At 54.4% G+C, this 17,545-nt stretch overlaps 2 protein-coding genes across 2 annotated transcripts; one reads left to right on the plus strand and one right to left on the minus strand.

Annotated features, from left to right (window-relative positions):
- Window positions 1–517: 517 nt before the first annotated feature.
- On the minus strand, window positions 518–8,554 carry SPATA33 (spermatogenesis associated 33). The gene is made up of 3 exons (XM_066349759.1): window positions 8,427–8,554; window positions 8,041–8,163; window positions 518–1,544 (listed from the first exon to the last, which is right to left on the minus strand). The coding sequence occupies exons 1-3, from the start codon at window positions 8,461–8,463 to the stop codon at window positions 1,333–1,335; spliced, it is 372 nt and encodes a 123-aa protein (XP_066205856.1). The 5' UTR covers window positions 8,464–8,554; the 3' UTR covers window positions 518–1,332.
- A 71-nt stretch (window positions 8,555–8,625) lies between these two features.
- CHMP1A (charged multivesicular body protein 1A) lies at window positions 8,626–16,340 on the plus strand. The gene is made up of 7 exons (XM_066349176.1): window positions 8,626–8,755; window positions 10,492–10,511; window positions 12,232–12,309; window positions 13,157–13,303; window positions 13,738–13,866; window positions 14,277–14,464; window positions 14,935–16,340. Exons 1-7 carry the CDS (start codon window positions 8,749–8,751, stop codon window positions 14,954–14,956), a joined length of 591 nt encoding a protein of 196 aa, XP_066205273.1. The 5' UTR covers window positions 8,626–8,748; the 3' UTR covers window positions 14,957–16,340.
- The last annotated feature ends 1,205 nt before the right edge of the window (window positions 16,341–17,545 follow it).

Below are 17,545 nucleotides of genomic sequence, written 5' to 3' on the forward strand. Positions count from 1 at the left end.
GATCCCGATTTGTAAGAGCTCAATATATATATAGTTGTGGCAGTCAGAATGCATAAATATATTGAATAAATATATATAGTGATACTAATAATGTGTTAGTAAGTAATGAGCTGGGTAGCTCAGTTGGTCAGAGCAACCTCCTGATACTCCAAGGTTGCAGGTTCAATCCCCGGTCAGGGCACATACAAGAATCAGCCAATGGCCTGAACTGGTGGTGGTGTAGTGGATGGAGCGTTGATCTGGGATGCTGCTGAGGTCACAGGTTCGAGACCCTGAGGTTGCTGGCTTGAGTGCGGGGTCGATGGCTTGGCTGAAGCCCCTGGGTCAAGGCGCATATGAGAAAGCAATCAATGGAAGAGCTGCAACTAAAGAGCTGATGCTTCTCATCTCTCTCCCTCCCTGCCCCCCACCCCCGCTAGAGAAAACAAATCAACCAATGAATGCATAAATGAGCGGAACAATAAACAGATGTTTCTCCCTTCTCTGTCTTTAAAAATCAATAAAAATAAAAAAAGAACAATGTCAATATGAGATTTATTATTTCTCAGGTTATACCAAAACTAATTGATTGGAAGTCAAATGTATTATTTAATACTAAAAGACCATAATCCCCATAGAGAAATAGAAACTGCGTGTAAAGCCTGCTGACCATTCTAGGAATTAAGGAAGCTAACACTGTTGCCAGAGTAAAGGTAAGACCAGCCCGGGTAGGGCATTCTCTCCAGGCTGACCTGAGCACTGCTGCCAAGGGTGGGTCAGCTGAGGGGTCCCCTCACCATAGGGAGCCCTCATTCACAGCAGAAAGGCCAGGAAGTGTCAGCTCAACATGCCTCTTCCCAGGGCAGCTGTAACAAGGCCACTTCCAAAGTTCTAAGTGCATGGCTGACCCCTCAAATTCCACACTCTCCTTTTGGAGTCTTAATACCTGGGATCAGACTGCAGTCAGAATGGGAGCCTTTAGGCCCTCCAGAGAACATGACACCGTCCAGTTCATTGCTCAGAGCCCCATCTTGTTTTCAAGCATGGGGACAGCTCAGTCACAGCTGCCCCGGGACTCACTGCATGCTCCTTTAGATTGGGAAGGACTTGAACTGAAGGAAGCGAGAGATTCCGTCACTCGGTACAGCCAGGCAGTTCCAACAGGGGGATATGATTTATTCCCTTACGCTCATTTAAGAGCCACTCCTGCCCTCGGCCAAGCTGCCAGCAGCTCTGGGGAAGCTGAGACCATAGTGGTGGTCGGGGGAAACCTGGTCTCCTGAAGACACACCCTTCTGCCACCGCAGCCGAGACTCAGCACGCTGGGGAAGGATGGCTACTTGGGGCGGTCGTTTAATCTGGGCTTTGTCGAACATAGGCGTCTACTGTACTGGGGTTCCGGTGTCGGGAGTAGGGGCCCCATTCTGTCTTCTCCTGAATGGTTCTCTGCTCTTCGCTTTCGATGGAGCTGTCGTCGACTAGTCTCTCGTTTGAGGCTCTAGTGATGATGATCTGCGGGATGGTAGTTTTCCTCTTACTGGACTTTACCTTTGCCTCGGGTTTCTCTACAAGGAAGGAAATTCCAGGTGTTTAGTAAGTCTGTGGAAAAGCAGACAACATCTGTGTCAGAGCCAAAGCACAGGGATTGGGGTCGTGGCCCAGGAAAAAGAAACAGGCGAGATCGAAGCAGTTCAGAACCTCATGTTCAGAACTGGACATGAACATCCCAAAGCTTTAACTAGACAGCCTCGTTCCAGGACAAAAAATGAGACTTCTGCCATCCACCGTGGAGACACTAAGCTGCCAAAGGCTCAGGGAATAGATCTCAAAAATGCAGGTGTGCCCAGAGGTGAAGGTTCAGGTGCAATTTCCAAAGGATTCTAGATCTGGTAAAAAGCTCTCTCTACAGCCTGACCAGGTGGTGGCGCAGTGGATAGAGTGTCGGACTGGGATGCAAAGGACCCAGGTTCGAGACCCCGAGGTCGCCAGCTTGAGTGCGGGCTCATCTGGTTTGAGCAAAGCTCACCGGCTTGAACCCAATGTTGCTGGCTCCAGCAAGGGGTTACTCGGTCTGCTGAAGGCCCACGATCAAGGCACATATGAGAAAGCAATTAATGAACAACTAAGGTGTTGCAATGCGCAATGGAAAACTAATGATTGATGCTTCTCATCTCTCTCCATTCCTGTCTGTCTGTCCCTGTCTATCCCTCTCTCTGACTCACTCCCTGTCTCTGTAAAAAAATAAAATAAAAAATATAAAATAAAAAGATTTATTCAAAAAGCTCTCTCTACAGACAACTTTTATCAGTCAGAATGCTGTACATTTCTGATGTTGGCTGCAATTTCCTAAATTTGTTAAGGTTATAGGGGGTGCATGGCACTTGTGAAATGCTGAGTTTGTCAAATGTTAACAAATCCTGGAGGTTACAGTTTAAGGGACATCCCTTCAGACGTCTGCTGAAGGCTACAGAGAGGTCTTTCTTCTTGTACATATGTGCACTAAATAGAATACTCACATCATCGCATACTTTTAACAAAATGGCTTTGCGGCGTGTGCTTTGTCCCCCTTAACACCTCATGGACCCAGGCACACAGGACAAATAGTGACCGTTCTGAGCCCTGGAGTTATGACAGTAATGACCCATGGCTTATGCAGTGGGTCTTCTTATGACTTGTGTTTTACAGAAGAAGGAAATGAGGCACAGAGAGTTGAAGTCACCTGCCCACAGCTCGTGGCAGAGGGAGATGCCTTGAGCTTCAGGGCTGTGTCCACAACCTCATTTGTTTCAACCACTGCCGAATGACCAGGCCCTGCATTGGGCTCTGAGAGTCTTCTTCCTTTTTATTATTAAGCCAACACTTTTATCATATTCTGCATTTAATTTAAATTGGGGAGTGTATTATTTACATTGATTTATACAAGCTTTTTACATATTAATTTAATTTTATTATTATTTTTTGTATTTTTCTGAAGCTGGAAATGGGGAGAGACAGTCAGACAGACTCCCGCATGCGCCCAACCGGGATCCACCCGGCACGCCCACCAGGGGGCGACGCTGTGCCCACCAGGGGGCGTCGCTCTGTTGCGCCCAGAGCCACTCTAGCGCCTGGGGCAGAGGCCAAGGAGCCATCTCCAGCGCCCGGGCTATCTTTGCTCCAATGGAGCCTCGCTGTGGAAGGGGAAGAGAGAGACAGAGAGGAAGGAGAGGGGGAGGGGTGGAGAAGCAGATGGGCGCTTCTCCTGTGTGCCCTGGCCGGAAGTCGAACCCCGGACTTCTGCACGCCAGGCTGACGCTTTACCACTGAGCCAACCAGCCAGGGCCTACATATTAATTTAAAATAACACACACTGGTTAACAATTGCGTATGGAATGATTCTCCTTGCAGACATTTCCTGTGTGTCTGCACACAGCTGGAGGTGTTCAGGACCACACTGTGGGAGACTGAGTTTTGCAGCTGACCACGTGGTTTGGCTACACCAAGTGTCCTCACACGCATGTCCGCCCACAGGTGTCTGCACACACAGGTGCTCGTACACACAGGTGTCTGCATGAGTGTCCTCACACACACACAAACGGAGCCTTGGCACACATGGGCGCGGCCCCTTTGATGCACTTAATTGACGTAACTGATGTTATTTCTCACTTTGTCTTTTTCAAAGTGTCACAACACACACCCTTGCATTTGTGTATTTGCATACTTATGAGGGCTTATCGATTGGGTAAGCTACTAGCAGGGAAATCTTGGTAAATATTGTCCAATTACTGTCCATAAAGATTCTGTCAGTTTATATTCTCACTAAGAGGCCAGAACAGGATGTATCTCTGCACCCTCCAGATTCTCGTTAGTTGTCTAAGTCTTTTTCTGTGTCACAGTGAAAACAAAAGTGCTGACTCCCACCTCCACTGGTCACCATCAACTGCCCCAAGGCTCTGCCCCTGTGACCAGAGGTTGAGCATGCTTTGCTTGTCTGTGGACAGTGGTATTTATTTTCCTGTGAATGCATACCATAGTCTTTCCACATTTTCTACCATGACCTTTGTTTTTGGTAAGAGGTTTTTCTGTGTTTAGGAACTTGCCCCACTGGTTTGTATGCCAGCAAGACAGTCCCTGGCTTGCTTTCTTCCCTTTGTTGCTTTTTGTAGCAGACGGTCGGATTTCATCAGTCTTTCCCTGTGGTTTTATTTATTTATTTATTTAAATTTTTAAAAGACTTTATTTATTCATTTTAGAGAGGAGAGAAGGAGGAGAGAGAGAGAGAGAGAGAGAAGAGGGGAGGAGCAGGAAGCATCAACTCCCATATGTGCCTTGACCAGGTAATCCCAGGGTTTTGAACCGGCGACCTCAGCATTCCAGGTCGACGCTTTATCCACTGTGCCACCACAGGTCAGGCTTTTCCTGTGGTTTTTAGGGTTTGTCAGTCAAAAGGCATTCCTTACTCAAGACTTACAAAAACATATACCCATTTTCATTTAGTACTTTTATCATCCTATTTTGTTTAACTTTTTGAGACCTATAATAAATTTCCAGCATTTTAGAATTGGTGATTGCAAATGTGTTGGTATCCATGAAGTATATATTTGTCGGTTTTGTAAAGCAGTTTTAAGCATATACAGAAGTAGCAAGAATAGTATAACATGTCTCATGTTACAGACTCGTGGTCAAACTTCACCTCTACCCAGCACCACCACTCTGTTCTGGTCAGGGCAGGTGCCTGGCACCTCACCCCAAACCACAGCCACTTAGAACCACCACTGAATGTATTTCCTCAGAGCTTTACAGGTCAGGATTCAGGACTGGTGCAACTGGGGTTATCACCTGTGGTTTCTCAGGTGACTGCATCAGATGTTGCCCGGAGCTACAGTTTCTGAAGGTTAAGCTAGGCTGGTTGGGCATGCAGGACAGGCAGGGTGGCCATTCACAGGGCTGTAACTGATGCTGGCTTCTGCAAGACTTGTGGCGGTCCCCGGCTGGAAGGCTCAGAGACCAGGACGGCTGATCGCAGCACCTCCACCAGGGGGCAGCTCAAAGCTCCAAGCCCCAGGCCCACTCAGAAGTCACTTCTGCCACTTTCTATTGGTTACAAAAGAATGTCTAGCCTACAGCAATTTGGAGGGTGGGGACGAGACCACCTCCAGGTGGGAGGAGCATCAAGGAGACACCATGGAACAGGAGGTGGGAGAACTTGGGCTGTTTCTGGGAAACACCAGCAGCCACACATGGACATCTTCACTTTGCCACAAACCTCAGACACTGTGTCCACCTATCACATCCATTTAGACTTAAAGAATCTGGGTGCAGCTCTCAGAGACGAGAACTCGCCTATATTCCACGCTCTTTTTTGAGGGGTAATCCACACAAGACAAAACGCACAGTTCTTAAGTGCTCTTGGGTGAGTTTTCACAGTTGTATACACAGTGTAACCACCCAAACAGGATGCAGGGCGTCCCATTACCCTACCACGTCCTGCGGCCCGGTTCCGGTCAGCCAGCACCCCAGGCCCAGTCTAGCAGCCAGTTTGCTTTCTGTTCCGTAGTAGTAAAGCTGACTTTTAATACTTGGATGATACACAGAATTCTTGACTTGTTGGAACTCTCCATTTCCCTGAAGCTGTTATGGTATTAGGTTAATTAAGAAAAACTTAGACTTCCAAGAGCTCTAAACTTTTCCAAATCTAGCAGGAAAATTCCTTGGCTTTAAAATACAGATGTTGCCTCACGGAGCACGCCTGCACCTTTCCCTTCCCACTCTTCCTCCCCCCCAGGTGTGCATCTCCTCGACTCTCAGGGTCCCCACAGACTTGCAACCAGGGGAGCAGTGGGCAGTGGCAGCTTGTCCAAGGGTAACCCCCTGAACCTGTCTTCAAGGACTCCTATTCTCTGACTTCCTAAGGAGCTAAAGCAGCCCCACCTGGGCTCATTTCTTTGCTATAACTTTCTAGAGAGTCAAAGCAGCCCCATCGAGTCTTTCTCCTGTTGCTTCTTCTTCTCTCCTAAACCTTCCTTTTTCACTGTCCCCAGCTTTAATAAACATACTCTCAAAATAAACGTAAAAACATAAAATACAGATGGAAAAGTAGATGCTTGCGCCCTGGTTTCAACGTTCTTCTTGGTGGACTGCCTTCACCTCTGATTCCTGGACGCTGCTTTCTGCCGGGCTGCCAAGACCAGCTCCTCGCCTCCTTCCATGGAGTCTTGTCTGGCGTTACTCAATCTCTGGGCAGCATTTAACGCTGTTCGCTAGTTTTCTTTCTGAACAGCTTATTTTGCGGTATAATTTACATACCATAAGATCCACCTGTTTAAAGCACTCAGTTCAGTGATTTTTAGCAAACTTCCCGGGGTGGGCAGCCGTCGGTCCAGTCGAAGACCTTGTCCCTGTCTGCAGCCAGCCCCCATTCCCACCCTTGGCCTGGGCTTCCCTCTCCACACGTCTGCCTTTTCTGGGCAGTTCACATAAATGGAGTCACAGTGTACGTGGCCTTTACCTGTGGTTCCAGGGTCAGGTTTTGGCGATCCTCTCACACTGCATATGTCAACAGCTTGTCCCGTGCTGCTCCATTTCATGGAGAAACCACATTCTTCACCCTCTTTCTCAAAACTCCATCCTCATTCTTGCTCTCTGACATTTCCCTCTCTGCAGCCATCCTCTCCTCGACCCTCTGACATGTCAGTATGACAGACCCTGTTGGTGCCTTTCCGACAGGCAGTCCCCTGCCCACACCTTCCCTTGCAGGCAAAGGCCCAGCACTGGAATCAGCAGATGAGCCCATTCTGGAGATGGGAGGCAGGTGAGGCCTGCTGGGGAAAGGTTCTCCCTGCTAACACACTAGATGCAGTCCTGTCTGCATGGGACACCTGGAGCTGTCCACCAATCTGGGACCATGGACCCTGAGGGTGACATGGATCCTGAGTGCCCCTGCCTTTGAGTTTCTTTTAATTGGGAGACATCATACCCATAAGCAGTGAAGCCACGTCTGGTTGGCTTTTCTGTGACCTGCAGCCAAAGCCTCCTGACAGACTGGTAGCATCCTCCAAACCTCCTCCCTAGGACGCTGGCCCCTCCTGCGGTCTTCCACCCACAAACGAGTGTTCCTAAACCACGATCTGAAGTCCAGGCCTCGCTCCCAAGCCCACCCAACACGCTCATTTCAAACTGCTTCCTGCCCTTCTGGTCCTCACAGATGCCTCTATCTGAACCTGCCTGAGTCCGTCTCTACCCTCCAGACAAGACTCCTCCTGACCCAGCAACTACTCAATCTCACGGTCACTGCCACCCACCCTACTGGCTCTGATTTCCCTACATCTCATCATATGTCAGGTTCCGCCGGTTCTACCTCCTGGGCCCGTTGTAATTCTCCCTGCCACTGCCTCATTAGCTCCTACCTAATAGCAGCAACGGGCCTGTGACAGGTCTCCTCACTGCCCCTAATAGCCTTTATTCTAGAGACAGATTTTACCAGGGCACAAACCCCATCACATGTCCTTTGTTTTAATTAACAGTCCCATTTCCACATCCCACATGGTAGAATTGACAGAAGACTTTATCTCTGGCAGCTTCTGTGGCCTCATCCCCACCCCCACCCCGCCCATGGGAAGGTCTGGCCACACCGGGCTGTGACAAAGTGAATAAATTAGCCAAACTGTTGCACCCTTTGTCCCACTGAGGTTCTGCTGCCTCCACGATCCGTCTCATTCTCACACAGACTGTGTCCAGCCTGGGACAGCCTTCCTTCCAAGCGTCTGTTCTGGTCTTGAGTATTAAAACACGAGAGTGCGTCCACCCTCCGGGACAACAGCAGCGTGCTGTGTCTGTGCACTGGGTCCCTACCGACTATCTGCTATGCAGGTATCACTTGGCAGCTTCCCTGAACTTCACTGAACTTGTATTTCCCATCTAGAGTTCTGCATCTTCCCCTCGGATATAAAGCTCCTAAGCCTTTCCACCCTTAGGGCGGGCCCCCTGCTGTCGGGGTCGCTCACTTAGGCTCCAGTTGACAACACGCTCAAAATTCTTTGAAGCTGCGACCTCGGGCTCTGTCCCTTTCTGGGTGGGTCCTACCTTCATCCTCTTCAGGTGATGGCCACTGCTGCTTGGCTGTCCCTTTCTTCCGAGAGAAGCCCTCTGCAGGCTTAGTGTCTAGAGGCTTCTCAGAATAGGTGTACCCCTTCTTTTGCTCCTCACCTGGAATATAGGGATAATGAATTCGACCTATGATTTAGTGAATCTAGAGCAATGGATTCATTTCTCTTCAATTGGCTGCTTTGGTTCAGAATGAAACAGGTGGCTTGAAAGGCTTGGCTCACTGCATTTTCCCTAAACTGGACATTTCCATGGAAGAAAAGTTTCCCCGAGGCACGGTCATCAGGAGGGGCGGGGCGCCCAGCAACCCGAGCCCTCGTGAGAGCCGGCCGCTCCAGAGAGACGGCGGGCCGGCGACCCTTTACCTTGCCCGGGTTTGTGTTTGCTTCTGCCAAGTCCCATAGGTGAGCCCGCCGCCCCGCCGGCACAACCCGGGCACCTGCACCTTAGTGGGCACGCAGCGCAAGTGACTCACAGAAGCCGCCGCTCGGCGGCGGCCGCGCGGTCGGTCGCCACGGCAACGCCTAGGCTCGCGAGACCTATCGCCGTCCTCTCGCGAGAGGAGCCGGCCGCCGGAAGTAGGGCTCTACCCGGAAGTTCCCACCGGCAGAGCTGGTCGGCCGTTCGACGCCCCCTGGAGATTCCCGTCCCTCCTCCCCTGCGAGGGCTGCCGCTGCGGGACTGGCCATGGACGGTAAGAGCCGCCGCCCTTCGGGGCGCGGGCGGGGGCTCAGGCGGGCGCCCCAGGCCTCAACCCCGACCCCGCCCCAGGCTCCCGGTCTCCGGTCCCCACCCCCGGTCCCCCGACCCCCAATCCTCAGCGTGCGGCTGCCCTCACCCCCAACTCCGGTACCGGAGAGGGCCCTCGGCGTTCGGGGCCCGGGGATGTCAGGTCAGAGGGCACCGGAAAAGGAAACAGTTGCAGCAGGTGCCCCAGAACCCCGCCAAGAGAAACAGGGGAGCCCAGGCCAGCAGCTCCTCGCCGCCAGGCCGGCCCACGACCGCCCTCTGGGGTGGCGCCTGCCCTCCCATCTGCGGGGACACAGCCGAGGGGCAGCCCGCGCGGCTCGGAACGCCAGAGGATGCTTAAGGGCCGGCGCGAGAGGGAGGTGTTGCAATTCACTTTGTGACAAGTAAAAAGCCACGCCACCGTGTTCTTGTCGTGAAGGGAGTTCTGCACACGTGGCCTGAGATGATGAATAGCCCCCCTACACACACACACACGTGTTGGTGTTTGCTCCGCAGTTCAGAGGAGTTTTGTTTTGCTCATATCACTCTCTTCGGGGTGAGATAACCAAGTGATGCTCCCTGAATCTGTTCGTGCCACTCAAGCCCAGCTAAGAAGGCGGAGGCCACGCCCAGACCAACCCTGCTTTCCCTGCTGTGAGCACACTGTCTCCCCTCCCCGCACCCCCAGTCAGGTGCCCTGTGGTTTCTAGAGTCACAGCTGATGTGGCCTTGACCTCTCTGCACTGAGAGAAACCCCCACTAGGCTCTGCTGGGGCCCGTAGCACCCCTGTTTACAGGACTTGATGTCCTCCTTCTGAATTAGTGTGTAAACCCTTTCAGGGACCACTCTCCAAACTGAGAAATTGATTCAGTTGAGATAGTTTTAAGATGTACTGGGCTCTACCCGGCTCTTGCGTTTTGGTGAATGAGTAGCCGGTTCAGTCCTCAGGGGGTTAGCCACTAACAACACACCGTGTACGTGGTGAGGCACCACAGTCCGGGGCGATGGCTCTGCGCTTTGGTGGCATAAGAGTCACTTCCCTGCTGTTTTCATCCGATGACTTTTGGGGAGAAAGTATGTCACAAGTAGACTTGTCAAGTCCTGAGCCTTACTCAGTTAGAAAAGAATTCCCAGGGACCTTTGTGAAGTTGCATTAATTGCAAACTGCCACCTTGAGTTTTCACTGGGCCACATGCTGCCTCCATGACTTCCTGTGCCTGTACACTCACCCTTGGAGTCAGCTGGTGCCATCCTGGTGTTGCCAGTGAGGAACTGGGGGTTCAGAAGGGCCTGTGGGAGCAAGTGAGGAGCTGGGGGTTCAGAAGGCGCTGTGGGAGCAAGTGAGGAGCTGGGGGTTCAGAAGGCGCTGTGGGAGCAAGTGAGGAGCTGGGGGTTCAGAAGGCGCTGTGGGAGCAAGTGAGGAGCTGGGGGTTCAGAAGGCCCTGTGGGAGCAAGTGAGGAGCTGGGGGTTCAGAAGGCCCTGTGGGAGCAAGTGAGGAGCTGGGGGTTCAGAAGGCGCTGTGGGAGCAAGGGAGCAGAGTTGTGTGCTGGTCCGTCTTCCTGAGGCCCCGCCAGTGCTGTCCACGCCTGTGCTCTGTCCCAGCTCCGCGTGTCTAGAGGGTCTCAGTGAAACTGTTTGCTTGTTGGAAGTACTGCTTGTCACGTTTCTAAAGTCCTCAAACCATCTTCTCTCTTTGCAGATACCCTGTTCCAGTTGAAGGTATGTATTGAATGGCTGTTCACCCTAACCTCATCCTGCTGGTTAGCAAATGGGGACGATGACACGTGTAAATTGCTCTCAGAGGGACAGATTGTGAATTGGTGACTGCTGCACAGCGCTCAGCCAGACTGATGACGGGCTATTGAGTTGCTTGATGGCGTGTTCTTTTCTTGTCTGAGGCTGACAAGAAGACCCTGAGTGGACGGGTCACCTGGGGTCATCATGAGAGCGGAGTGTTATCTTTAAGAAACACAATGGGCGTTAGGCTCCTTCCTTGATGTTCCACTAGGCATTTAAAACTGTGACGTTTTATGGGAGGCTGTTGTGGGTGTTTCTCCTGTCTGGTTGGTGTTAGCACTTCTAGTGAGGTCAGGCCATCTTCTGCTGTGTTTCCCTTAAATGCGTCGTAGTTAACCATCCTGGTTAGGGCGGAATGATGGGCCGGAATGCTGTGCGCCCGCTGCTGGTCTAGCTCAGCACCTGGCTTAGCCGTGGACGGGATGGGCAGGGGCATGGTGGCCTCAGGCACTTTGTCCGCAGCACTGGTGTGGAGGGCACCATGTAGGTCATCAGGCACTTTGTCCGCAGCACTGGTGTAGAAGGCACCATGTAGGTCATCAGGGCCAGATTCCCAGGGCAGGAACATCTGGATTCTTTTCCTTAAGGAATGTAGGAGTGTGAGGTCGACAGACATGAGACCCTTTCTCTGTAACAGGAAGTTCCAAGTGTCAAGTGTGAGGGCAAAACCCAGGGCAGTGGGAGGGCCTGGGGGGCAGTGGGTCCTCCCAGGTGGGTGGTGTTGCAGGCCACGGGAGCACCACTTGTAGGGCCGGTGTTAGGAGACTGTGGGCATTGGGTCACCGGAGTGTGCTCCCCTGCTGGCTTCCTGGTTAAGTGAGGCCTGTTTGGGGGCTCTTGGGGCCACTCTGACCAGGGCTGGGGCGGGGCCACAGGAAGAAGGGACTGTGAGCAGTGTTGAGGCTGGAGGGGGCTGGGTGTGTGAGATCATGCTGCAGCATCCATCTTGCTGCCGCTGGCAGGAGGGTCCAGGACACCTGGCCAAGGAGTGGACTTTGTTTAGAGGTGGGGGAGCTACCTAGGGCTCTGAGGGAGGAATGGGGCCTGGTGTGCGCTTCGGCTTTTGGGGCTCTTGGGGAGGACCAGACCAGAGGTGAATAGATTGTGAGCACCTGTGGGTGGCCAGGCATGCGGGGAGTGAGGCGTGGGTGGACGGGGCAGGGGCGAGGAGGACAGTCCGTCACTGAACTTGCAAAGTAAAAGGGGCAGAGCTTGGTGTGGAGGAGGAGAAAGAAAGCCTGGTGTCCTGCCTGGGTGGACAAGAGTGCCCACTGAAGTGCTCCTTGTGGGTGGGTAGCCTCAGTTCAGAGCAGTGCAGACTCGGGGCTGCAGATACGGGCAGAGAGCTGGGGGAGGGACCTGCCCTGTGCAGTGGTGGCCCTTAGATGCATGCTGCCTGGTACCAGCCGCACCCAGCATTGGATTTAGGTTGTCCCATGTGACAGCTGGGTTGGACGGTGTAGGCTTACAGAGTTTGAAGAAAGGAGAGTTGGCGTGTCAGACATTGGCTTAGAAGCACTTGAGGAATGAGCTGGGTGATTAGGAATTGGGGGGTGACCTTCGAAAGAAGGCTCTGTGCTCTGTTTGCCCAGCAGGCTGGGGTGGCCTGGCTGGTCTGACCCAGGTTTCCGCCTCTGCTCAGTTCACAGCGAAGCAGCTGGAGAAACTGGCCAAGAAGGCGGAGAAGGACTCGAAGGCGGAGCAGGCCAAGGTGAAGAAGGTGAGGTGGCCGCTGCCATGGTTCTCGCTCCTGTGTCTTCTTTTGGGGGTGTCTCTTCCTTACACAGATAGGGTGGGACCCCCCCAAAGCCTACAGTGGCTCTGTCTGCCTACCCAATGTCCAGACGTCCAGAGCAGAAAGTTCAGACATCATCTGAGCCTTTTCTTTGAATGTCCGTGCCTTTTGTCATTTTCAGTGTTCTGAACTTGAGTTTCTCCAAAATTGTGTGGGAAGTGGGCTTCTGACAGTCCCTCCATGACCCCGCCACTCCGAGCCCTCTCTTTCCTGTGCAGGTGGTGTCTCAGGCAGCCGAGCCTGGGCAGAGGGGAGGCAGCCCCTCTGGGGGCTCTGGGAGTCCCTGTGCCCAGCAGGGAGGGTCAGGAGGAAGGGCTGGAGGAGTCTCTGTCACAGCTGTTGGTGGGGGTGTTGGATTTGGTGACTATTCACTCAGATGGTAGTTCCCAGGGCAGAAAGGCCAGAGAGCCCACTCCAGGTCTGAGTCCTTCTGTTCAACTTCTGATTCCTTTGGAATCAGCCTTGTTCACTCTGACTATTGTGGGTTGTGGTGTGAGAGGCTCAGGAGGAAGCTGAAGCGTTGGGGGCAGTGGAGGGACAGGGAGAAGTGGCTGTGTTTCCAGGACTTTCCCATCTAACCCCGCTGTGGGCCGGTCTGGTGACCCTGCACTGGACACCCTGGCTCCTGGGCCGGCTTGGGATTTAGGTGTCTGTGATTTCATGAAGCTCACAGCCCTGCAGAGGGTTGTAAAAGGGGCACACCAGCAGACACACCCCAGGAAAGGCCAGGCCCAAGGCCCCTGAGCAGAGCTGGCCTCACCCCAAATTTCAGGCCCTGCAGCAGAAGAATGTGGAGTGTGCCCGTGTGTACGCGGAGAATGCCATTCGCAAGAAGAATGAAGGCGTCAACTGGCTCCGCATGGCATCCCGTGTGGACGCAGTGGCCTCCAAGGTGCAGACAGCTGTGACCATGAAAGGGGTGAGTGCTTGGCCCACGCCTCATGCACGTGAGTTGCTTCGTCTGCCGGTCTTGTCCGTGGAGCTGACTGGGGCTCTAAGGGCCGAGGTTGGGGGGCATCATTGCAGAGCCCTTTGGGTCTGTTGGGGGGAATTCCCTAACCATAGCAAGTGTGTACCAAAGAGAACACACAGACCAGCGATCCACGGTGTCCTTGGGCTTTCCTGAGTGCCGCGGCCTGGTCTCCTTATGTGCGTCATTTGGTTTACACTTTCCTGGGGACCTGCCAGGGGAGAGAGAGCCCATGGGAACTGAAAGGCCCAGCCTACCTATGGGCTGCTTGGCATGGCCAGGCTGGGTCTTGTTGGCCCAGGTGGGGAGGGTTCCGAGGGTCTGCTCCTGGTGGGGACATCCCTTCCTTCAGCCCATCGCCTCCTCACTGCTTCCTGTGCCAGGTGACCAAGAATATGGCACAGGTGACTAAAGCCCTGGACCGAGCGCTGAGCAGCATGGACCTGCAGAAGGTGTCTGCAGTGATGGACCGGTTCGAGCAGCAGGTGCAGAACTTGGATGTGCACACCTCGGTAGGTTGGCTGTGTCCAGGCGAGTGGGCTGTGTATCGGCAGGTTGGCTCATGTGGCTGCCACACAATGTCCCCTCCCTGGGGTCGGCAAGTGTTCTCTGTGCTGAGTCCCTGTGGGGCCACCTCCAGGGTACCTTGGGCCCTTGTTGGGGGTTCCAGTAACCCACAGAGCTCAAGTAGAGGAGGGCTGGGGGTGCCGGCTCGTCTACAGGTGGGGTGGCCAGAAACGCTCCCTCGGCCCCCAGAGGCTGGAGAGGGCTGGACACGAGCCGCAGGGAGAGCAGTGAGGAGGCTGGAGGGGGAGCAAGCAGGACATGCGGTCAGACGGGGGGCCTTGGCAGGGGCCGATGGCTCTGTAAGGCTCCAGTGGGATGCTGGGCCTGCCTGCACAGAACCTGACCCCCCCTCCAGGTGATGGAGGACTCCATGAGCTCGGCCACCACGCTGACCACACCGCAGGAGCAGGTGGACAGTCTCATCGTGCAGATCGCAGAGGAGAACGGCCTGGAGGTCCTGGACCAGCTCAGCCAGCTGCCCGAGGGCGCATCCGCCGTGGGCGAGAGCTCCGTGCGCAGCCAGGAGGACCAGTTGTCCCGCAGGTGTGTGACCTCCTCATGCTCTGCGGCTGCTTGTGACGGAGCTGCAGCCGACTGGAGACAACTTGTGATGTGGCTTCGACCCCCGGCTCCTGTCCTCGAGGAGAAGCCCGACTCAGAACCCGCCCCCACCCCACAGCACAGCCAGGCCCAGCGGGGCGGGTGGCTCTGTTCTCAGATTCCTGTTTCAGAGAAATGCCCTCTGTGTCGGGGCCCCTGAGCGGCTCTCTGCCCCTCGTCCATGTCCTCACTGGGCAGCAGGCGAGTTGCTCCCGCCACAGCGCCCTGTGCAGCAGGACAGGGTCGTGCAGCTGTTTTCAGAGCCTTTCCCGGTAGCTCAGCCTGAGAAGCAGGTTGCGTGGAAAGGAGGTCCCAGCAGGCCGCGGCCTGAGGGCAGCGAGGGGCCTTGGGCTCTCTGGTGGGCGGCTCACAGGCCCCACCCTCCCTCACCACGGCTTTGTTGTGACTTGCAGGTTGGCTGCCCTGAGGAACTAGGAGCCGCTGCAGGGCACTGCCTCCGGGCTGTGTCCTCCCAGCCGCCTCTGCTGACCCTGCAGCAGCGTCAGCCTTCACTGCTCTCAGCGTATCATCCCTGCCGGCCTGGAACCCTCCTGTCCTCCTAGGCTGGGTGGTGGGTGAGTTTGCACAAACTTCTGACTTCCGTGTGGGTAATTTCTGTGACTCTGGGCCAAGCATCTGGAGAATCAGCGACTCCCTTCTGTGCCCTACCCTGAGGACACTGTGTGGTGGCAGGTGTGCTGCTGGTGTCAGCCAGTGGGCGTCAGGCGGCAGCTGGAGCCCTCCTGGCAGTGGGCAGGGGCTGCCACTCCCCCTGGACAGACACAGGCCCAGGCAGTGCCCCAAGATGCATGGGGGATGCCCTCAGGGGCCCCCAGCAAGCATTCCCTCTGAAGCTTTTGTGGAATGTCCCAGAGGAAGGGTCTCGTCCCCTCCAGCCTGGCCTTGGCCTCTCGCTGAGCCTCTTCAGGTGTGTAGTCCCAAGTTCAGGCGTACCCACTCTGTGACTGTGTCCTCACTCTACCGTTGCCTCTGGAGGCCCCTGGGTGTATGTAGTGACCCCTCGGAGCCCAGCCTGTGCCAGGAACCGACAGCCACAGGGTCACGTCTCCTGACACTCAGCTGCTGTGCCTCCCCAGCAGCCTCTCTGCCTTGTGTTCACACCCTTGACCTTGGAAACCAGAGAGCTGCCCTCAGCAGGGCTTGCTGTGGCCATGCGTCCTGGACAGAGCAGCAGGTCATCCCGGTGACCTCTGGATGGCTTAGAAGTGGCTGCACTTTCTGTTCTTCACGTTCCTGAAGTTTACTTTTTTTTTTTTAAGCTGTTTGGTTTGGTTTTGAGTTTTTTTTGGCTTTGAGGTTTCTTTTTTTGCCAAAATAGGAGGAGTGGGAAGCAGATGGGGAGGGTTGGGTCTGCCACTCCTCGGCGTGAGCTGCTGGGAGCTGCCCAGTGGGTGCTGCCGGGCTGCTCTGTGCACAGCTGACCACCCTTCCCAGCCTTTCCCAGAGGCTCTGGCTGTCCAGTCTGGTTCTTATGAACAGAAACATTGGAGACTATGACCTTGACTTTGTGCTTGTTTCTTCCTGGACTTGAACCTGTGGTGTTCTGTGCAGTGAGTGGTGTTGGGCAAGCTTGGTGGGCCGTGGGGTGAGACCCCAGAGTGGGGGCGGGGTGCTGTCTGGCTTTCTCCTAGGACACCGACCTCGCCTTACTCCCTGGCTGTGGCCCCTCGGGGCGCCCATGTGCTGGGCCTCACAGAAGGTCCTGAGCCCTCTGGACCCAGTGTGGGGAGAGGCCGTGGAGCACGGAGGAGCAGCTCCTACAATGCTGTTGTAAATAAACAAGTTGCTCCCTGAGAAACGGCTCTGGGTTTGCTTTAGTGGCTTTGGGGTGAGGGGAGCCATAGGTGGGCCCTCAGTGTGGCCGTCCAGCCCCCGGTTGGAGGCTGAGGGAATACCTGGAGGAGGGCAGGCGGGAGTCTGGGGACAGCAGATTCCCAGACCAGGCCCAGACAGATGGGATCTAGGGTAAGTTTCTACACTGAAGTAATTTTAAACTTACATAAAAGTGGCAGAGTTCATTGTTTCTGTACTTGTGCAAACCAGCTTCCCTCACGTCCGCTTCCTGGTCAGCCAGACGTGACCAGCTAAAGCAGGAACCACCAGGCGTTAGTGCCTCGTCCCACCTCCGTCCCCCAATATGAGACAGTCCTGTTTCTTTTTTCCTTTTTTTTTTTTTTTTTTTTTTGTTAGAATAAGAGAGAATGAGGAGAGAGACAGGAAGGGGAGATGGGAAGCATCAGCTTGTAGTTGCTGCACTGTAGTTGTTCATTGATAGCTTCTCCTATGTGTCTTGACCGGGGGGTTCCAGCCAAGCCAGTGACCCCTTGCTCAAGCCAGCCACCCTGTGCTGAAGCCGGATGAGCCCGCACTCAAGCCGACAACCTCAGGGTTTCAAACCTGGGTCCTCAGCATCCCAGGCCGACACTATCCACTGTGCCACCGTCTGGTCAGGTCAGACCCCTGTATGTTCTTGTGGGGGCACTTGATGTGCATCTTATCTCTGGTGTGATTTTACTGTGGTTGAGATGATTTCTGGATGAGATTAAAGCCTCTCTCGAGAAAATTGGCAAACCAGGTGAGCTGCAGCCCCCGAGGGATCTTCTCCACAGTCGGACACTCAGGCAGAAACAGCCCGGCCACGGTCGGGGTGCTGGCCGGACTTGCCCAGCTCTGGAGAGAAACCCTCACTTGCCTGTTTTCTCCATTAACATGAATTTGATCCTAAGTGATCAGTAAATTCCCACAAATGTCCCTTTTGGTCACTAGATCCTCCCGGAGAGTGTGCCGTCTGGGAAGGAGAGGCCTCCCTGCCCACTGAGGTCCCCGACTTCCCCCAGGGCCTGGGGGAGCCAGGCACCTGCCTCCTCCACGGGACGTGTGGTCCAGGGGGATTTACACTTGTTTACGGGGGAGTCTGAGGGAACTAACAGCAAAGCACAGGGGCTGCTGGGCCCACGTGGGGCGGGGGCCCCTGAGCAGGGAGTCCCTGCCTTGTCAGGCTGG

Source organism: Saccopteryx leptura, chromosome 9, assembly GCF_036850995.1.
Source record: "Saccopteryx leptura isolate mSacLep1 chromosome 9, mSacLep1_pri_phased_curated, whole genome shotgun sequence".
Lineage (NCBI taxonomy): Eukaryota > Metazoa > Chordata > Mammalia > Chiroptera > Emballonuridae > Saccopteryx > Saccopteryx leptura.